The sequence below is a fragment of the Trichoplusia ni genome, chromosome 19 (assembly GCF_003590095.1).
Source record: "Trichoplusia ni isolate ovarian cell line Hi5 chromosome 19, tn1, whole genome shotgun sequence".
Classification (NCBI taxonomy): Eukaryota; Metazoa; Arthropoda; class Insecta; order Lepidoptera; family Noctuidae; genus Trichoplusia; species Trichoplusia ni.
Genome location: NC_039496.1, coordinates 6,958,328 through 6,981,965, shown reverse-complemented (window position 1 = coordinate 6,981,965; position 23,638 = coordinate 6,958,328). Strand labels below are relative to the sequence as shown.

Below are 23,638 nucleotides of genomic sequence, written 5' to 3'. Positions count from 1 at the left end.
TGTGCTCAAATGAAACACGGACCGTGATTGATTGGAGGCTGACTAATATAAGCCTTCGCCACTGATCCGACACGTGAACTTTTGTACAACATATTTAGTTTTGACAGAGATGATAAACTTTTTACTAGAAATAGGATAACTAATCAAAAACGTGTTCACTGTTGAAGCAAACAAACCACAGTTTGAACTCCCTTAGATTTTCCATGCTGCAAAGTTTTTGGAGGCAGGAATGACAGTTTTAAGGAATAATGCCCCTCTTAAAAGACGTTGAAAATCGGGTTATGGATCAGAATCTGATTATTCTCGTCACGTTTCCCAAATCAATCGCGGTAAACTTACGGCGCTCACACGTTGAGTCCGAAATATCGTTTTGAGAAATTGTTTATGTGTTGCGCATTCTAATTAGATTTTTAATGTTTTGGAAAAAATATATCGAGATCAAATCAAAGTCAAAACGTTTTATTACGAGTAGAACTTTTAAGCGCTTTCAAAACAACATTGAAAGTGATTTTAGTTGCTTTAGAACCAAAGTCTAAGATATTATTATAGACACGGTATTAATTACATCTAATGTACCTTTAGGGCCCTCTAATTAATACAGTTGATTTACTTTTGACTTAAACAGTAAGATCATACTTTGTTTTAATAATGTCTTTAATAACGATAATTTTGAAGCCGTTCTATTGTTCACAGATGGCCGATAATCGAACCCGCATTCAGCAGAATGACCTGCTGTTACATGAAGCTGTGATCAAGAATGAGCCGGCAGCCGTCCGCGAGGCGCTGCAGAGACCTACTGATGTCAATTGCCGAAATAATGTAAGTTGCATGCTTGCATAGCTGACAATTAAAAGAAGTTAAAGCTAAACTACAAGATCTTTGGTACTGTGATACTATCGTGTATCGTAACATATTTGTGTGATTACACTTCTGATCCAACGGTACCAACACCGCACCCTTTGTTTTGAGACTATTTCAAAGCTCGCTCTTTTACAGAGAATGCTGTTATTCTTATGATATCACAACTTGAAAATCAAACCAAACAAACATTTACGACATGATTACATCAAAAATCTCTCTAATTCATTGCAGATACATCGTTAGAAACAATATTGGCATATCTTGCTTGCATTCTTGGTACAAAGAATATAAGTAATTCCATCTCAGTTACCATACACCCGGTTTATGTACGAGCTCTCGCTCTGAAAGCTACTAATCCCACACAATACATCCATAACCCTATTGTTTCTGCGCTTAACGTTGTCTTATTTATTTGTGTGCGGCTGTGTATGGCGGAAAAGATAATCCCTCTGCCTTCAACAAGATCCCTGACTGGCATACGGTAAATGAGATAGGAAACGACAGCCTTGTAAGTCCCGAAAACATATAGAACATGCCAACTGATTCATCACAAACACAAATGGTTTTCGCGGTTCGCAAAATCCCGTAATTGTCTATTACTAAACATTGTTCGGAGAGCAACCCTGCATCCCTAAGGAGCAAACTATAATAATGCTGTCACCGCCGGAGACGATCGCAAACGATGTTATTAGTAATTAAATCAATATTGGCTGTAGAAGACAATGAGAAACAGAATAGATACTATACAAACATACTCTATTTCTCGGTACTGTTGTGTGCATAATTAATTTTATTAATTAGGCACGTGAATTGAGTATTAGCGAATGTATTCTGCACTGCGGCGGGCGTTTTAGTATTATTTACACCCACGTACTACGACATACGGTCACCTTTATCATGCTTCTTTTTTGAGAATATTGAACAGGATTTATCTTTCAGTACGGCAGAGCACCGATCCATTGGGCTGCAAGCAGGGGGAACGTGGAGATAATAAACTTACTCATTGAGGCCAAGTGCGACATAGAAGCCGCCGATAAGGTAATTTACTTCAGAATAATGTATCTCCTTAACCGAAGGGAACATACATATTTCGTCCCACCTTGTGGTTTCACCATCTTGTGAGTATTTGGCGTGGTAGTTACTTAAATATTCTAGATCAAATACCACACCAAAGCATAACGAAAATCTACAGGAAGGATAATATTTTTTTCTAATTACCACACAATCAGCTTAATCATATTTATTTTTAGTTTGAATAATAGTAATTATATGCAATCAAAGTGCCACCCAATGAGCAAACATAATCAGAAAAGAAAACATTTACTTAACAAAAGTAATTTCAACTTTATACCTTTGTATTCCACATTCTGTAAGAAATAATAAGTATGAGTGTGGTGGTGAGTCAACCAATTCCACAGATTTATGGTAATACTTTCAAAACAGCTGAGATGACTGAAGTACTAGGCTCCCATGGAAGCGAAGAGTAAAATCATATTCGTTTCAGTTCGGAATGCGGCCGTTGTTGATGGCTGCATGGCACGGACACATCGATGCTGTGAAAACGTTAGTCGGTGCGGGGGCTTGCCTCGCTGCAACTAACAAGGTATGCTCCCCTGGTATTCTTTCGTTCTACTTTTTTCATTTACTGCTCAACGATTAGCCGCTCTCCTAGTAGAGAGGAAGAAATGGTGGTTTCACTATCGGTCAAGGCCATGGCCGATGTTGGCTATGAAGATTAAAGTTTACACCTGCATGCCTCTACTTTATTTGAAGTAGGTACTAGGTAATATAAATTTAAAGTCGACTTTTTTGTTGCAAAAAAAATCAAGCTGGTCTCCCAATTAATTTAACTTTAAAGGGGTTAATTATCTTTATCGACAAAATTCACTTTATTTTTAGCTTGACTATTTCAGGTTTCTTTCCACTTTTGAGGCACATAATATTGACTTAGTAGCGGAATTAACGCATGAATGATTCTGTACATTAAACTTAATGAGCAATAGTAATTTAATTAGAATCTATAAGTTGAGCATGAAGGCAAACCGTTTTAATTGGCACTCACTAATGAACATTGAATTTCGATGATGTTTATTTAATTACCCTTAAGTATGGTGGTTATCAGGGATCCTTGTTTTGTTCTTCCTAATAATTAGTATTTCAAATCCTATCTTTAATTATATTAGTTTTAAAATTAGTATGCGTATATTGATAGATTTTACTTGCAATGTTATGATAAAAGAAAGTTTCCGAATATAAATATTCGAAGCAACAACTTATTTATTGACCGTAACTTGTTTTAATAATAAATCGATAGCAGTCTGTTGATATAAATATTTTAATAAACCATTTGCGAGTCATCGTTAATTTAACTGCGAGTATTCATTAATTATCTGCTGATTGAACATTAAAATCATTGTTCAAAGCCAAAAAATCAACCAAAGTTTCGTCAAATTGACAAATGGCCCTCAGGTGGGTAGGTTAAGGTGACAAGTTACTAGGAGTACATAAACCAAAGAGTATTTGTCCGCAGAAACAAAATGATCTACTCCAGTGCGCATGCGCCCGCGGTTCTTTAGACGTGGCTGGGTACGCCATTACCCTGGGTGCTAAGGTGCAAAGTTCGGATGCAGCCGGCGATGCGCCTCTAGCCCTGGCATCTAGAGCCGGGCATTCTTCATTGGTAGAGCTGCTACTACAAAAAGGAGCCTACATTGATGCTGTCAATAAGGTAAGTACGAAGGAAAACGTTTAAAAATATGACGTGTTCTTAAATACGAGGTATTTATTCTATTTATCCGTATGCGAAACTATGCGTTAGTTTCGCATTGTTGCTACTTTGAATAACAAACTTCTCCAAGAACTATACAACCATATAATAACCAATTTCTGTAGGTAAAAGTTATCTGTTGCCATTACATCGTTCTGATGGTTTTTGTATCAAAATATTTATTCAAGAAACGGAATTCATTCTATCTCAAGTTTACTTCTCCCTGCCTCTGTAAATATTTAACTTCACTTTTGGAAGGCACCTTGTTTTTGTAGGTACAAAGAAAATTTTCAATCGTTATTTTAGTGTTCTCCGTGTATGCTTTTGATAAAGAGGGAAATAAATATAATCCCAATTCAGATTTTATAATAACAACAATCTTTTTATAACTCAGTACTGTTAAACAAGAGGGACATGAAAGCAATCCAATCAGCAACTGGTACCAGGTTAGCATAGAGCTTAACAATGCATCGTTATTCCCTGAGATTTGTTCCGCTTTTCCCACAGCGAGCGGCCTGCAATGATTATAGGGATTAAACATTCTTTGGTGAAGCATAAAGTACGGATGATTAAATTATAAGGCCATTACAGATTCTCCCTGAGAACATAAATTCACATAATTGAAGAGCCTTAGGGTCGTTCGTTATTCATTAATTTATTTGGGTCACAATTAAACTATTTGTAAAGATCTTTCTGAGGCCTTAGTAGGAAAGTAAGATATCTGCCTCTATCCATTTTCCTGGTGACATCAAAAAGTATCAAAATAATTGAGTAGTAACCTTAATCAATCAATCAATCACAGTCAGGATGTAACGGATTTCTTCTTCTTGGCTGTAAATATTTTCATCTTCCTTATTTCTCTTTGCTCACCTGTATAAATGAGTTTTCTTTCAACAGTCATAAGTAGGTAATGTGCGCAATAAGGAGTTGTAGTTACATAATTAGTATAATCATGTGACTAATTAATAAAAATATTTTCTGTTAACATGAAACATTATAAAAAATACGTATTCCAAATTCGTAATTTACAATTAGATAAAATACAGCGTATAATAATAACAGTCACATCTATCATCGTCCTGCTCTCCTATTCATTTCAATCTGTCTCGTGGTAACGTATTCAATCAAAAATGTCACATATCAACGTTTCGCATTTTCGGTTCATACGTTTATTTATTTGCCATTCGTTATTTCGTTTTTGAATTGTAACGGGGTTTTATTCGGCTCGAAACATAAATTGTTATCTCTATTTATGAATCTTCTGATTCATGGACCAAAAACCAGTATTCAAATTGAATTGCGGTTTTAAGCAAAGCTTGTTATTTCTCTCTTTAGATCTCTTGTATTAAATTATTAGAGTTCCTTACACAATTCAATTGAATTGGAATGCAAGACTGTTTACCGATGCATTAATAGATCAAAATATTGCATTTACACAAGATCGGAATTAATAGATTAATCATACTAATTGGATGTTTCACATTTAAAATGAACAACGACGAACTTCATGGATAATTATTGGCGTATTTCGTGATTTATTCATGAAGTACTATGATTACTTTCAATATTAATGATAACGATCAAAATGTTAATTTTTAAACATTGTCTATGTAATCATTTAATTACAAAATACAGTATTGGTGTAACTTTGATAATAAACGCATAAATCATAATAGAAAGCTAAACTACAAAAATGCAAGCCGAGCGCTGATAAAATAAAATTTCAAGAATATAAAATCACAGTTAATTTAATTTCTTTGCAGCGAGGCCACTACCCATATTATAAAGGTTGGCACGGGATGGGAGATAAAATGTAGTTATTTATTATACCGAAGAGATTCCCCGGAAGGCAAATTAGATAGCAAATTGAATCATCGCAGCCGAGCACTAGCCCACCATTTACAGAATACAGTAAAACCTTCCTCCCTTCCCTTTCTTATTACACATAAATGGACTTCGAATATTTTATTGTCAAACATCGATAAAAAGCTTTTAGCTAAATCGCGTTTTAATTGTATGAAGCTGTAGAAATTACAATGGATTAAATTTATTTCATTTGTATAGAAGTATGATATTCACTGTTGTTAATGATCCGAAAGTAATTTTCTGTTCGAACAATAGTCATTCTAAAAGTGGTTTTTATTATTAAATTATGACCGCTGACGAGTTATCTTTGAGAAGTCAATAAAAAGTAGTGTAACCATTTCAACAAGTCCAGTTACTTCGTCAAAGGCAATACTATCTTAATTTGTTGTAAATACAATATTTACAAGTTCATCAAAATACCTACATTTATTAAACAAACAGTTTTCCAGAGGATTATTAATTAAGTCTTGAAACCATTTGTACTTTTCCATAGTTGCTCTTTTTGTCAGATGTGTAGAATAAAAACGAATTACGTTCAATTCAATTGAAGAAAGCAGACGTTTTTGCGGAAAACCGCTTTTAGTTTCTGCTTTCCTGGTACATACCGTATTTTCTTTTTGTTTTGTGGCCAAGTTTTTAAGTCACTCGTACAGAACGTAAATTAATTTTACGATAAAAATAAAAATAACAGCTCTAAATTTTTCTTCACACCTTTTTCAATTTCATGGCTCTTTCGCTGTGTTTTGGATTTACCAAAATATTGACGCTGGCACCAAGCTACTTTAATTAAAATGAGGCCGCGAGACTATCCCAACACTCCGTCCTTCGAAATTTATGAGCGTCTTGTTGTCTTTAGGCACCTGCAAATATAAGCAGAAGAAAATTGTATTATTTTAGACAATAGGATTATCCTAACGACTTTATTAAAATTGGAAAAGTAGAGTACAACCGACGGGTTGCGTGATAAAAATTGACGATTTTCTTTGTGCTTGATGCACGCAAAAACTACTGGACATATAAGGACGAAATCTGATACACACAGATTAACCAGGATAGGATAGGAACACATAGGAGAGGATAGTTTTTTTCCCATTTTTATGTTCTCGTAAGAACATTTTCGATTTGTACATAGTTTGCGGAGTCACTGATAGATAGCTAGTAATTTAATAATGAGAAGTTTAGTAACTTCGTGTATTGCTAGATTCCAAACTATATTGTAGTAGCCAAAACAATATCGAATCGCGGATTAATCATATCGATATTTCCGAACGAATGCACCGGAAAATGATCACGAACAATACATGAGCGATTATGTTCATTATGTAAATCGCAAACTCAATTAATTGTTAATCAGATCCCAGCTATAAACTGATATTCTAATAAGTTAAAATGGAAGTTAGTTTTAATTATAATTTGTTAAAAAAAACTATGAGTGTTGTCAGTCATCTGTCATTGGTTCAATACGTATTGAGATGATTCAGTAACTTGTGTTTAGAGAAATGTCACGTGTTGGATGTATAGCGTTCATCACCAAAAGGGTTCGGTCGTTTTTTGTAATTTATTTTTAATTCGAAGGGATCAATCAGGTAATAGACCAAACCAAAAAAAATATGATTTAAATTAATTTAATTAATTAAAGACGAAACAGACATAATGAATTAAAAATGAATTTTATAGAGAACTTAAAACCGACTCCTCAATTTCGACCAAAGCAAACCTATTGATTCAAGAGCCTATTCAGCTTGGTTTGATTGGTCGCTATTGTATAAACAACAAAATCCAAAAAGCATTGAATTGAGACTTCCTCTCAATAACGTGGTATCGTTGTGAACGAATTGCCGAGTGTTGTTTATCAATATGGTATCGACCCGGTGCTGACCTCCGTGCCTCGCAGACCATGTTAAACATACACGGTTAACTGGAGCTACTGAAATAGAAAAAGAAACCATTTTTTTAGAATTGTTTGTTCCTTAAGATTAATTTTTGTGCTTTAAAAAGCGGCTGGATTATTTGTTTTTCCAAACCTTTCCTGTTATGGTTTGTTCTATTTTGCTTTTGCCGTATTAGACAAAAAGATGAGACACAGTTAATTAAACATTTGAGAGGCTATGATTGTATCATTTCCATTCACTTGTTAAGGTTTCGCGTTCCGTACTAAAAGGGTAAAAAGGCCTATTTCTGAGGCGCTGATGACTGTCAGCAGGCAGAATGAACTGTGATACCTAGACAATTTTTTATAGATGTGTTATTGTGTGTTGCCATAATGACAAATAGTAAAAGTTGAGATCGAGCAATGTTTGATACCGTCCATTATGATACCGCAAATATATTTTCTTAGCCAATTGAAACCAAATAATTTCTTTATATGTTCTTATTTTTTCTTAATGCTTTTTCCTTTTGATGAACAAACAAACAAACCTAACCTTGATTACAACTATGTCAAGTCTTACATACCAGGCTAACATAAATCGAAATCATTAGAGGAAAATCAAAGCATTGCTAACCGAATTAGTCAAAACAAACAACGGCTTTTAAAATCAACATGAACTTGTAGAGTCATCGCCGATATAGAGCTCTAATAAGCTATGTCGTCCGAGTACTTGCAATTACGGCCGCTGTCCACCCACTTGACATCTGATGCGATGGAGAACCACTTTAGCCACGGACAAAGCAAACATCGTACGAATGTCCCCTCATATCCATTCAGGCACATTACGCTATCATATAATATTATCTCACTTAATTATCGATGGACATGAAAACCTCATTTAAATATCATCAGATCCAGTGTTTACACATTAGGTAGGTATTTCAATGTATCACTAATTACAGTAATTAGGCTTTAAACCTGCTAAATAAACAAAACTTTTCTTTGAAGTCTATTTTTTACAACTAGAAAGCTTTTCCATAGATGCTAGTAGCTACAGGTAATATAACACTAACGCGTACAAAAATGCGTTATTGTTCATGCAGAAGAATCGTTGTTTTTTTCTCACAGATCACCAACAAAGTACAAAACTTTCTAGCATACGCAATCAAATGAATGATTTACTTTATGCGATCACCTACAGGTCGGTCGCACGGCTCTACACGTCGCCTGTGAAGGAGGCCACTCAGCAACTGCTGCGTTCCTGATGTCGAAAGGTGCCTCAAAAGAGGCGAGAGATAACTCCGGCCGGACCCCTCTACACCTGGCTGCAGTACACCGACACACGGAACTCGTTAGAGTCCTCCTTGACGCCGAGTGTCACGTGGACGCTGGGGACAACGTGAGTTTATGATAGCCTAGTACTTTACTCCCACGTTTTGCGTGTTTCTTTACAAAAAGAGAATTAAACCAAGGGCGATTATGGCGAATATCGTTGATTTCTTTTTGCCTTCATTTAATTTATTCTTGCAATGTAATCATGCTCTACACACTAATTCAATAATAATGACAATTATAATCAAGCCTCTAATTAGCTAATGAGCCTACTGTCCGTTAGATTGCGAAGCTCTCGTTAGAAGTCAGATTGGCTTTACATATTCAATTAGTTGTTGCCCAAAAATAAAATACAATAATCAAGTTTAGTTAGATACGTAACTTAAATAAATTTAATTGAGCTTTAAACAGGCCCACTTAAAAACTTATGTACACATTTTCAAAACGAAATTAAAAAAGAAAAATGGATTAAAGGTTTTATATTAGTAACCTATTTGGGCTTAATTATTTTATTGTTTAGGTAATCGTTTAAAAAAATGTTGATCTTGTTAGGCCCTATCTTCATCGACTAACGTTTTTTCATAAAATCTTGGTGAAGGAAAATTGGTTTTTGTGGTTTTCCACAGGACCCGTTCATAACATTTTATTAAAGCTCTATTTTATAAGTAGTTGGAGGCAATAGTACGATATCCTGATAACATACATTTATCGATCACACAAAGCTCGCAATTATGGAAGACAGATGAAATTGTATGAATAAAACATTCTTTGTTCGTTACCTGTATACATTGTTTCGAGTTTTATTTGGCAAATGATCCTTAATAAATTTGGCCCTTACTGCTTAAGGGTTAAAGTGCAATATTCACTAAAATATTTTTCTAGAATGGAGTGACCGCTCTGCAAATGGCTTGTGCCCAAGGCTGCCGCGGTATCGTCGAACATCTGCTTGCATTTGGCGCGAACGTCCATTTGCAAAACAATGTGAGTGAAATTTTCATCATAATGTTTTTAACCGCAATTCAGTAGCAGAAAAAACAAAATGATTTTTATTTACTTTATATGTTAGTGTGGATTTTCGAGCTTATTTTGTTGCTACTCATTTTGACAATGGATGATAATTTCGGGAATACATCAAAGACTACCTACGATGCACCTGATTAGTGATGCTTACAACGAATACTTCTTTTCCAAACTCTCTTTTACAAACACGATGGGCTCTATTTTATGTAATACTAGTTGACCCAGCAAACGTTGTTTTGCCTAATAAATTATTTCTAGTTGTATGTTCTTCATTTAAATTTACATAATAAAAACAAAAAAAATTGTTCAAAAGTTAAAGAAAAAAACTTAAGCGCGACCAACCCTTATCACTTAGGTGTATGAAAAATAGATAGTAGCCGATTCTCAGACCTACTGACTACCCATATAAAATATAGTAAATATCGGTAAAGCCGTTTCGGAGGAGTACAGTAACTAACATCGTGACAATATATTTTATTTATTAGAAGATGATTATAGTAGACAAGCATCTCCTGAAAGTCTCCTATCATTTATAATATCCTGGTACGTGATACTCAGGTGGGGTCTTCAGCTCTGCACGCGGCCTGCGCTGCCGATGCTAACGACATTGTGGAGCTGTTGCTCGCGCATGGAGCGGACCCAGCACTCACTGATCAGGTGAGCAAAACGATTTTTCATTTAATCCTTCTCGTCCCATTAAGGTGTATAATGGACACTTTGGTCTATTTGCTATCCATTATAGCAATGCCCTCGTTCTTTGGGTATCATCCCCAATCGCACTATCTGTCCAGGGCTCATTTCTCCTCCCTATAGAGAAGTATCAATCATTGATCACCACTTTAGATCACTACGTAAGTTTTAGCAGATTCGCAGTCTTTGTTCACAATATTTATTAATCCATTAATTCAATCCATAATATGTATTATTGATATTTGCAATCTGCATAATTATATACACTTAACATAAATACTACTAAATAAAAACAATAGATAATAAAAATAATCCATAAAAAACATCATAAATTAAAAAAGTCAATATTCTATATTGGCATATATCCAAACTAAAATTTTATAAGTTTCTAACCATGTGGTTTTTAAATTCGTTTTTTCTGCAAAATGCAGCGCTGCAAAGGGGACACCCGGGTTTGAACCGGGGACCTCTCGATCTGCAGTCGAATGCTCTACCACTGAGCTATATCCCCACGTGTAATATTTGTGAAAATTAGTCAGTACATCCTTAAATTAGTCATACAAAAAAATTGTTTCTCTTTTCTACTAGGTCATCATAAACGATTGAGTGATGGTTTTATTAACATCAAATATTCATTCGTAAATACAATGGAAAATCCAGCATAAAAATATTTAGCCTTTGCTATAGTGATTGTAAGATAGTGTTTTGTTCAATGTCCACATGACTTTTATAATTTATCAGATACTACTAAACCCTAATGCAGAAAAGGGAAGTGACGTTTTAGGCGCTGTGTTTCTGTTTGTGGCATTTGGCAATGTAGCGCACAAACAAGTACATTTATTTGGATGCGTTATTTATTAAGGCAAGTTTTCCGGAAATGTTTTGTTAAAATCTGTGCAACTTTTTCATGGAAGATGAAAGAAGTGTTTATGTACTTCAGCCAAGTATAAAAGAATTTCACATGACGTTTACCTTACTAAAAATAAAATTTGTTAAAATCAGAGCAAATTTACAAGACAGTAAAAATAGAAGTAAACTTTTTTTCAGTATTTTCTTCAGTGTGCTTTTTTATAAAGCACACTGTTGGTACTATATCAATCATACCTACTGTTGTACTTTGATGATTATAGCAAGATTTCGTTGTGTGAGTAAATGGCAACAAGCATCGAATTTGTCCCTTTTTGCTTACCAAGTCATATTTACGACAACGTACGAGGCGTACAGTTTGCAGTTTGTATTATGCAATAGATGTGAATGTACCAGGAGAGCAGAGTCGGTGCGGAGGTCGTGCCGTGTCAATAATTCAGCGAACCTGAGCCTGCTGCCTGATTCTGTATTATGGAACTCCCCACACTAGCTATGTAGAGTTTACGATATTACACTTTATTCATATTTTATGAAACTTTCCAGTGAAATGAAGGAATGTAAAGTTAGAGCAAGGTAGAGAAATGAACAATAATATTACATGAGCATAAAATAATCATATATTTTAACGTCGTTACAAATTGCGCTCATGCTTTAATTATGTGGTAAGTATACTCAAAATTATTTGGCCAAATATTTTTATCATAACATAACATAATTCGACAAAGAATGTAATCAGGCTATTATCCGCGACCGAAATTAATGATGTATGGAATCCTACTGAATTTAATACTGCCCGTGCAAATGTCATTGCAGTTTGATCGAATCGAATAATGTTACAGCGTACATTATGTTTGCCTAGTACTGTCGTCAGCCAAATATGAATAAATAAATGAACTACTTCAAAGGTGCTAACGGAAGTTTAAATTAAAAGAAAATATTATCAAATCGTTGGGTTGATAAAAAATAGGGTAGAAATTTATTTACTTTGAACAAAATATACATATTATGTGGACAAATACATATTAAATGCGTGGTTTAAGAGTTTATTGTTACGGTATTAAAAAAATAGCCTACGAATTGTACTAATGTTTATCGGGTTGTTGTGGATATCTCAGACTTTATTTAAAAATAAGATCGACCAGTGCAGCCGTGTCTTAAACTGAATTCAATTGAAAGAGAATATAATTTTGTACGCCCAGTATGCATTGTTAATAAAATCACAGCAATGATCCAATGAAGAGATTGACTGAGTCATCATTGGTTAAATGACGATAAAATGAATGTTATCAGTGGGCGTAAAATATGGCATTATCAACTTGCCTTTCTAGAATGTTAATTATGTGACGTCATAATGTATGACTCAGATAACAGAGTCGGTTCCTTTATTCGTGTTAGAAGAGTACGTGGGGATATAGCTCAGTGGTAGAGCATTCGACTGCAGATCGAGAGGTCCCCGGTTCAAACCCGGGTGTCCCCTGTCCTGATTAGTGATTTTGTTGATCGTTTTGAGACTTTTTATTTATTTTTTAAAGTTACTAGCACTTTTTTTAAGTCGTGCTCGCTCGCCACGCTCGCCATTTCTCAAATTATAAATCAATTGCTGAAGTGCACTCCAACTTACAACTGACATTTATGAATAACAAAATCCACAGCGCATCGCATTCGTGATCATTGAAATTATTACTTTATTCGGGCCGGAGCGAGAGAATCTAACGAAAAATTAAATAGAACTCTAATACATTTGGTTTTTATTTCAAATCCCTTTGGAAGTAGATAAGAAAATACCAATCAGTCAATTCTATTCTACGAAATATTTACTTACAATCTTAATACATTAAAATATTCTTGTTATTCCATAGAACTATCTGACATCAACTATTTACGAGGTATAACAATCAAACCAAAATTTCTCAAGGAAATTCCAACTATCTTCTTTGATAAATATTGAAATTGGGAACGGAAAATAGTTGTTATTGTAAGTTAGCTTGGATAATGTAAATCAACCGTTGCCATGATACTATAGTCAACGATGTGCCTTCAATACACAAAATAATATATTTTCTCCGAATAATGAACGGTACAGGAAAGTCTGGATTCAGAACTTTGGTCAACTGCAGTACCTACTGCTTAAATTTTATACAGAAATAAAATGTGTGTAAAAGTAATTGAATGAGTTACCTATGTAGTAAAGGTCACTGGACGACTAAATAAACATTATATTTTACTTAATTCCTATCAATCTGTGACGACTCCTTACATACTATTGGAAAACAGAAACGAGTGACACGGACTGCCCTATTAACCAAGTCCAACAAATATTTGTGTTGGCTGATTGGTAACAAACAAACAAACAATAGCAGACCGATTTAAACCCGGTAAATAGTGACATACAATTGTCGGTGTCTATTTACCCGCTAAATTCTATTGGTTGTCATGTCTCCAATAATAAAGTAATTTGATTTTAAATATATAAAATAAAAGCTGCGTAAACAAGATCGTGCCCAAAATGGTACGAACGATAAAGAATCGGAAAAAGGAGCAAAGGAGGTGCCAATTACTGTCAGCTAGGTTCTTCCGTCGCTACCTTATAACTTAAAAAGCACCAAGAGTTGTAAAAAGGACGGACTGATGAGTTTCTGGCGTTAGCGACAAACTTGATCTATGTAGTAAAATTAGTTATGGATTAACGACACGTATGAATGAGACTCCATAGAAACCGAACACACATAAGAGGTTTGTTTCGTCCATGTATTTATTAAGTCGTATTCATCCACATATACTTACTTCTCGGTTCATTATTATTGTGTGGAGTCAACAGTAACTGAACAGTTACAATGTTAATGTTAGCTTAGGATCTTATTAGCCATTCGCATATGAAAGTTTGTCAAGCAAAGTTGAGCCAAACACTCGACGCAAGAAGTTGGACCTGTATCGCGAGTGTTTACTGTTACCAGGCAAACAGAATCGCAACATGGTTGAGTGAAAAAGTTCGCGTAACAAAGGATTTTGATGTGGTCGCAATCCAGATTTAAGAACTCTCGGACAAGAATAATTTATGATTATGAAGCAGGTTCTTTACTTAAGTAAATGTTTGTATATACTTGCGATTAGTCCAAGTTATATTTCTACACAGGTATTTTGTTTTAATAAGGCGATGGTCGCCAAGGGACAAAGCCTTTGTTAAGGTAAATGAAAAAAAATATTTTTCTTGAAACTTATTGCGAATAGAAGGGAATCCAATCCTTTTGAATTGGAGCTTGATGAAAAATCTTAGGACTTGAGTAGTTATTTACGTTTGTTTACGAGGGCTTGTAAAATATTCTTAGGTAAAAATAAATCACGGCAATTGTTCTTAGGTCTCAATCACAAGATGTTTCCTGTTTTGGCAGATTAATTTCTGTCCAAAAGAAAAATATATTTTGTTCATGTTGTAACATATAAACAAAATAAGCCGACGACTACGGTTTTAAGTTTTAAGGAAAGCCTTGTGTCGCGGAAGGTTTCACAAACATTTAATTAGGAGAACTTCATTTATTTAGGACTAGCATTCGTAGATTACACAAATGCTTGTCCTACGCGGGGATCGAAGTGGCGAAACGTACCACCGGCACGTGTGGGTTTTAGCTTGGCGACTTCAACCACACGACTATCCGTGCCCGTGCAGTCAAGATAAGTACGAGTGACAAAGACCACACAATTAGGTACAAATCAGGGTGCTGACGATATTCAAACTAGGTTATGTTGCAGTGGTCCCAGTCCCCGCTGAGCGTGGCGGGCGGCGCGGCGGAGTCTCCTCCCGAAGGGTTCCGCAAAGCTGCGCGGGGCTCTTTCTCCGCCATCCTGGACCTGCTCACAGCAACCGCCAATCTTGAGGTGCCCCAGGTAATCACACTTCACTTACATTTCCTTACCCGACCTAAACGTTTTCGGCACTCGACAATAAGTCAGTATGTGGAACATAGAAGTTAGAAGTACAAACTTCTATTACCTTAGTTTAGCAACATTGTCGCATTTTAGCAACTTCTAAACTAATCCGAGGTTCAATAGGAGAGGAAGTTTGGGTAAGTGAAAAATAACTAACTAAACTATTAGTATTACTAATTTATTACTAGTAACTAGTTACTTCGGTTTTAAAACTATATCGAAGAACTTAGTTTCCTTTCCTGCACAGATTGGTGCCACTACAGAACCACATGCGGGTACATGATTCGCTTCATTATATACTAAGTACTAAAAACAGGCATAATAACTGAAGGATTCATTATGAAGTCACGTCGCGATGTCACGGCTCCCTTGTCGCGATACCTAAATTGAAAATTGAAAGCACTCACCCATAAAAGCGTTAGTCGTAACAAACGAAATTTCTAGTCATAATTTGAGTCCTCCAGAAATGTTCCATTACACAGGGAATTTTTAATATTTGAATGTAGCAACACAGACAGTGATGAAAACATTCCGCAAAAAATTTCCTGCAAACGTAAATAATAAATTCTTGTAGCGTATTTCGGAGTTAGTTTATTGTTGACAATAATCTTCATAACTACATTGTTTATTACATTTTCTTTGTTGTGGGAAACAATGCATGCATATTAAGGTTAATCGATAGATTTCCCAATTTAATCTAAAATGGGATTAGGAATCGAAGAACATTACCTACATAATTATTGGGTACCTGACTACATTGGTAGTTAACGATTAAATTTTATTTTATTCCAACTTGACTCCGCAATTGAGTAATTTTATTACAAGTAACTAGAAAAAACTGAATCAGGGAGAATTTCTATTGATTTCAGAAATAGAGTAGCGGTCGCACCGCTTTACAACTCTACTCGAGCGACTAGTGTTGCTTGGCTACATACCAATATTGACGGATGTTTCGGGTCAAATAAACACATTTCCTCATGTGTTGAATAGCAGGATTCATACCATAGTGCTCCAATAAATTTTCAATAAACAGTATTGTAGCATTGCCCACTAAACAAAGCCACTGCTTATTATACCTATAAGCCTTACAAAGTACCCAGTAAAAGAGATTAATTACATTTGTTTTAAGTCCAACCTTAGCGCAGTATGCAACTCTTAGGCTTTACAAATGTAAAAAAGTGCCTTGCTACGCTTAAAGAGAGTTTTACAAAAATGTAGGAGCAAAGTAAGTATTTAAGTAGGACATAAAACAATATGATATAACAAAACAAAACAGCAACAGAATGAAGTGATAAAACTAAAAGCAATAAACAGCCTGGATTTCCACGCGGAGTAAAACTTAATGGTAAAACTTCGAAACATGTTCCGGCGCTAAATGTAAGGAGAACGACTGTCCTTTATGTAGTCCTGATATAAATAACTTTTATATCAGCCTGATTCAGGGAACTTTGGGTTTAGCTTATAATTAGATGTTTCATAATAACGGGTTCTTTAGAAATATCTGCAAACTCGTGAAAAGATTAGACTTGAGGAAATAATATTCTGTGAGTAACGTTTCTTTTCGTATAGCTACGTACCTACATACATGAATGTGCTAAGTACGTACCTACTACATCAAATGTCTATGTAGAGAAAATGAAAATATCGTCTATTAATTAAACGAGCTTTGACCTTCAATAACAATATAAATATTATTATGTAGACTATAATAAATTAATGCCGTTGCGCCTGATCGAAACAAAAATCTATTGTTTGCGGTCAGCGGCTACTACGGCCGCAGTAAAAGGCTTATAGAAACAATAATTGAATTGCTACTTTTTTGGCAGAAAAACCCTTTCGTTTTATTTTTGGTCATGTTGTACAAGTTATTTCCGTTTGGCATTTGAAATAGGTCCTAGTACCAGGTGGGGAGGCCAACGCTCTCTACACGTCGGCCTCCGAAACGAAGGAAGCCGTCGGCATCTATTAGCCGACGGTGCCCCGCAGTCGGTGCGTGTTGAAATGCTATGCATGCCCGCGCACCTACTAAATACAGGGACGCTGTACGGCGGTTAAGGTTTAGTCAGTAAGAGTCTGACACTACCCACTTCCTCCCCCGAGGAGGTGGGTGTCCATGAGGATTCCCCGCCTAACCAAAAAAAAAAAAAAAAAAAAGGTACCTGAGCCTAACCATCCATCAGGAGCTATTAGCCATCTTAGCGTTCAAGGGAGCAATACCACTTTGCTTTCACTAAAGGCATTTCAGGTTATTTATCTACTCGCCGCTACGCTAATGGAGGTTATAAAGGCACTATAACGTCTATAACCATGTTACGTTCTATGCCAGGAAGCCATGCCATCCTGTGTGGCCGCTTAAACTGTTAAACTGAAATTGCCGTTAAGTGCCAACGTTCCTCGATACGGTAAAGTGTAACAGTTAGAGAATTTAACTGGATCGAGTTAGTTGGAGTACCTAAGCTACGCCGGTCGTGACCGAGTGCTGCCGAAGTTCGCAATTATAACTTTCCTCTAGCTTACAGTTGGATAAAACGGACGGAAACTTTTATTTTCATTAACGAAGGTAAATACGAAGTCTTTTCGCAAATCGTTTACTTTTTAGTCTTTGAATTTAATTCGCATTTAAACGAATACTTTTTCTTGTAATTCTATAGAAGCAGGCAGGTACTAGTCAATTAGCATATGCAATAAAACCGGTCAACCGTGAATCGGACTCGTGACTCTGAGGATTCCGTATAAATAGTTTAAAAATAATAATGAGATACAGCCTGGTGACAAACACAGGATCTGTGTGTCTGTAGTACGGTTCGGACGGTACCTGTTTTACGCTTTCAGTGGGTAAGAAACCCTGACAATAAATGCCAGCTTAGTTTATTTATATAGGTACTTTTCTGGGTATTGTTGGGTAGTTAATTACTGAATATAGTAAACGATTTACTGTTAATTAAGCAGGTACCTACCTACCTCTCTGAGTAGGAGCAAGTTCAGAAGAAAACTGTAAATGTACTGTAAACTGTAATTTCATTAGCACATACCGATCGAATCTTTATTAGTTTATACCATAACAACCTTCTGTAGAGTATCGGAAGTTCTCCAAGCCATAGCAATAAACAAACTAAGTAGGTAGCTTAATTAGTTTCATGTTACTAGTTAGCTACAAGTTACCTAATCTAGATACACTTAGATGAAGTTTCGTGAAGTCAGTCCGAGTATACAGCTAACGAGTTACCTTAACACAGCATATACACACTTGACTAGGTAGGCCTATTTGTTTCCTGTGACTTTACATAACAAAGTACCTACTTTCATTCTCAGTTTCAAGTTAAATAGAATACGTACTTCAATACTTTGTTTTATTAGTCTGTAACAAGGATTATTCAACCAGATAGAATGTTGGTCGAAAATACTTGTCGGTATTAACATGCATGGGTCATCTTCAATAAAGTCATTTATGAAATAGGTCGATAAGTAGGCATCCAAATTGCATTGAAATACCTTGTAAGCAAATTATCCTCAAGCCGTGCCCAAACCAGCACACAAGATTGTTAAACATAACAATACCCTATTTTCTTAAAACAAATATCCCACTCTTGCATAACTTTCAGTTATATTCCGTACTTGCAGCTCTGAGGGTTCCGTGTAAATAGGCTAAAAACTAACTAAACGAATGGGTGTCAAAAAGATGGAAAGATAATTTTTTAGTTTTTTTTCTATTCCATAAGTACAAGTAGGCAAGTATGCCATCACAGGTTTTTATTTAAATAATAGAATCTTGAGTCGTTTACTAACTATTACTGGTCCGAATTGTTAATCATAGCATTTTCGAACTTTAACCACCACATTGTTTTTGAAGTGAAACTTATTCAACGGCGTTGGAAAATAATATTTTTGCCGGTATATTTTCATTGCGTTAAGAGGCGGATCGAGTTGGACCGTGGCGATATTAATTAAATATAAAGTGAGATGAAGTAATGTTTTGTCCTCGCATTATACCCAGATGACCCCCACTAGACCCGCAACCACTAATGACGATGTCGACGAGAATAATGCTTCTTAAAGTGATCAGCGAAATCAAATAGTTTGTTTTAATTAATTTTTATGAGTATATAAAAACAAAGTTACTCTTGTTTTAATACTTGGGTTTCATTTTGGTATTTATTTTAAGTAAATTATTTCAAGTACTTAAACCTCAGTTTTTGGTTGTATTTTTCAATACACCAGGTGTGATTATGGTACTCATTTTTTCTAATACTTACCTACTTGGGTGTCATTGTGGTATTTATTTTTCTAAAATATTTAATATCAACCAATAAATCGATCTCAGCAGTAGTACGATAAAATAAAATAAAATTATTACTTCTTATTAAAATTGTATACCTGTCTATGACATTAAAAGCCTTTTGTTTGACTTTATCTAATTTCACTTTATTCAACCAATTTCTGTAGGTAGAGTTGCACGGTGATTTTTTAGTCGTCTTACAAAAGTAGCCCAGTTCATGTATCCGACGTAAAATACCCCTAGGCGCGATTTTATCATCAACTAAGATAATATAAATTAACGCAGGATGGATGAAATGGCGGTAGGTAACGGGAACGATTTGTGATCCCCACATTCCCCTTAAATTTAAGGGGAAGATCTACAAGACAATTGTCAGACCTGCTGTCTTGTATGGATCAGAGTGCTGGGCGACAAAAGGGATGAATGAAAGACAATTGCATGCAGCAGAGATGAGAATGTTAAGAGGAATGTGTGGTGTTACGAGAGCGGATAGAGTAAGAAATTAGTATATAAGGGGAAGTTTGAAAGTGGTACGGGTTACAGAGAAACTACGTGGTAGCCGGCTGTCATGGTATGGGCATGTTATGCGGATGAATGAAAATCATGTGGTGAGGAAGGCATTAAGCATGGATGTGGATGGATACAGGGGAAAAGAGGACGACCAAAGAAACGATGGATGGATTGTGTGAAAGACGATATGGCTGTAAAGAGTGTTTCTTGTAGGAAGGTATGGAAGAAGATGACATGTTGCGCCGACCCCAAATAAAATAATTGGGATAAGGGCAGGGGAATGATGATGATAAGATATAAGTACGAAGAAAAATTAAACAAGAGAAATCTAAGATATACTTTTAAAGATGATAAAAACGCCGCCGCCCGCGCCCCTCACCATTGTTACAAGGCTCAGACCGCGCTCGCAACAGATCTGCTTCTAAAAAACTACGAATTGCATCATAATATTGAATAAAAATTGGATTTTAAATTTATTCAAATCTCATAAATACCTATTTTATTTACATGAACGTGTTCTAGTCATTGGATACATGAACTGGGCTGCTTTTGTAAGACGACTAAAAAATCACGGTGTATAATAGTAAACATTTTTTCGAAAAAAAGTCATAAAATAGATTCACTTCTTACTTGTGTAGATATACTAAACGCACAATCTTTATCGATCTAAGCTCATGGAGTACCGTTGGTTAGATTAGAATTTGAAAACTTCACATGCTCCGCCTAGTCTGTCGGTAGAAGCTCGCTCCAATTTCCTGTCATGATATCAATTTCCCGTCACCCTGGCCGATTCAATTTCACCGTCACGTCGTGTCGGTGTTGCGAACAATGTTCAATATCGTGGGTGTTGTAGTTGGCTCTTCGACTGACAAAACAAGTTAGGAATGTCACGCGGTCGCATTCTTTGTGCGAGCTTTGTTCCTTCCCCCTAAAGCAGCAGTCTAATTAGGTGCTTAGCAAATTAAGTGTTCACTACGTTCATGGCTTTTTTTACCTGTAAAAGATGTTTAGTTCTGAATGAGAACTTTTCGACTTACTGGGGCATGCTAGGATAGGGTTGATCAGTTTTCTCTGTCTACGGTTTGAACGGCTTCGGATCAATATGTAATCTTGTCAACTTGCATATTACTTTATCGCTGCAGGAACAAGCTGATGGTTCAACATCACCGCGAGTCGATGACAAATCGCGAGGCCACTCTCCCGCCCCTAATGAAGGTATGTTTACTGATTGGTTACCTACATTAATAAAATTTTATTCAAACGGTGGGCGAAGAAATGAATTTCAAAGATTGAACATTAGCATTGCGTGACAATTATCATATTATGCAGTAGCCAGTAGTTAGGCACTACAAATGGTTGTAAAATAACAGGACTGTTGACTAACTAGGATTAAAGAAAACTAATTGATTTTTTGACTAACTTTGTTAGTGCTCGCCGCTGATTCGCTATCCTGGTGGTGTCATCTTAATAGAACAGGTTATCTTAAATTTATAATTTTTAGGCGTGGAGCACGATAGCGAGAGGTGATGGTCGGCCAGCACTCTACTCGATCGGTTGGCGCAACGGGGTTTTGCAGCAGATACTAGGCTTGCACTGCCACCCACAGGTAGTTTTTCACTTCAGACTATCCTAATTTTGTACCAAGAAAAAATTCCAGGCGTGCGTGTAGATATGACACAACAATGATATTGGCCTAACCAGCGGTCAATACGATATTATTATTTTTTTCTGAAACATTGCTTGTTCATCAAGATATTTATTTGTCCTAGCACGCAGGTTAAGGAGTACATATGTTACTAAACGAATGTAAACTATCCAAAAAATGTTGAACAGTTGCTTTTTTTAGGTTGCGCCCGCTACCGCGAGCTATGTTACCGGGCCGCGCACGCGCACCTTCCCGAGGACGCCGCCCCCCGGCCCTGCGACTGCGTCAACTGCACGGCCCGGCGACATTCTGCTAACGCACCATGAGACGCGGCCACAGTGGCCACCACGGCCGCTCTCACTCGCCCCATATCCGCGCTACCATCTGTACTTACAAAGCGGAACTGATCGTTGGTGCACAAGTGCTGTTTTAGTATAATTCCTTTACCAAGATTTCAATATTTTTTAAAAAGATGTTTAGTATTTAGATTTACCGAATACAAGGCGTTCTTTATTTCTATTCAGATTTTAAGTCTAGTAGTTTATCCATAAGGCATCACTAGTTTCTCTTCAAAATACGTATTATTACCACTTTTATAAAATTACAATTACCATATTTAAGTCTCTACAATACTTAAGGATTGTGACTGGGTAACCGGTTGACAACATTTGAAGTTAATCACTCAAGTTAAAATTTGTACACAAAGTTCTTTGCACATTGTAATTTAATCAATACAGTTACAAATATTCTTCAAGAAAAATCCATCACAATGATGTATGAGAATGGGACGAAGAATACCTTTACCTATTTAATTGGTTATTAATTTTCTGAGGTTTTCATATATTGCACGCATTTGACCTGATTCAGTTGTGAGCAGCAAAATCTGTTCAAGGCCGTTATGTAAACTATAGAGCAAAGCAAGAGCAGTGTCCCCAAAATTATGGAATTCGGGACGATTTAGTACGGCCTACCAGATGTAAGATTAGTATTAAAATTTACCATTACTTGTTTTCGAGGCTATTACAAAAAAAGAATAACAAGTCAATTCCAGTATTCCAGTAAGCGCTATAGTATTCTTTTGTAAATAATCGCTTTTGTCCTAGTGCCTTACCTGTCCGCTTATCCCCATTATGCAATCTTTTTGGCACCTTTATAGGCATCGACGCAATGTAAGACAACTTCTTACATTAAAAATTGCACATCCAAAGTCGCTTTTGTAATTAAGGAAAGGACGCAATAAGTGCGGTAATATTAAAAATGAAAAAGTAAAAAAAAACATGTTTCATAAAAATCGTCTGTCCATTGGTAATAAGAGTAAAGTATCCTAATTTAAGATTTGTAATAAAATAATGTGGAAATTAAATTTACACAATTTATTTAGACGATTCTCTACATAAGAATTTCCGTAACACTAATTTATAATAAAGAACACGTTTAATATAAAAATCTAAGCCAAAATATATAACTTAGGTGTAATGTGTAGGTGGCTATCATTATCTCTATGGTCCAGAGTATAGTACTGCTAAACTATAATTATAATTCATGTGTGCTAAAGTATAATAACCTCTTAATTTTAGAGCCTAATATTAATATATGATATATTTAAATGTAATTTCTAAATTAAACCATCTGACCTAATGTATACCTGTCCATTGGTGTAAGTTTAAACGATTTATAATAATTATAATAATGTACATTAAATGCTATTTTATATTACATCGTTACAAATTATAAACATTAATTTTAATTACATACATTTTAAACTTCTGATCTATTTTCGATTGTACTTACCCGATGTCATTAAATTTTAATCGTACATTATTTAAATATTATTAACAAGGCCTACCTACTCGAGTTATAAAATGTAATTTAAAACGATTCAAAAATAAAATATAAGATTATTATAAAAAATAGTACCGTCTATTAATTTATATACCTGTACTCGTGTGAGGAACAATTACAACTAAACAGAAACAGTAGGAGGTTACCTATGCACTCTTGTCTTCAAAT

General features: G+C 35.5%; 1 protein-coding gene and 2 non-coding genes across 3 annotated transcripts; 2 read left to right on the top strand and 1 right to left on the bottom strand.

Annotated features, from left to right (window-relative positions):
* The first annotated feature begins 197 nt into the window (after positions 1 to 197).
* LOC113503330 (ankyrin repeat domain-containing protein 29-like) lies at positions 198 to 22,914 on the top strand. The gene is made up of 10 exons (XM_026885194.1): positions 198 to 819; positions 1,801 to 1,899; positions 2,366 to 2,464; positions 3,392 to 3,589; positions 8,566 to 8,763; positions 9,579 to 9,677; positions 10,275 to 10,373; positions 15,021 to 15,155; positions 21,126 to 21,198; positions 21,485 to 22,914. Exons 1-10 carry the CDS (start codon positions 649 to 651, stop codon positions 21,508 to 21,510), a joined length of 1,197 nt encoding a protein of 398 aa, XP_026740995.1. The 5' UTR covers positions 198 to 648; the 3' UTR covers positions 21,511 to 22,914.
* Positions 10,846 to 10,917, bottom strand: Trnac-gca. The gene has a single exon. It is a non-coding gene; the product is annotated as a tRNA-Cys (tRNA).
* On the top strand, positions 12,679 to 12,750 carry Trnac-gca. The gene has a single exon. It is a non-coding gene; the product is annotated as a tRNA-Cys (tRNA).
* Positions 22,915 to 23,638: the final 724 nt, after the last annotated feature.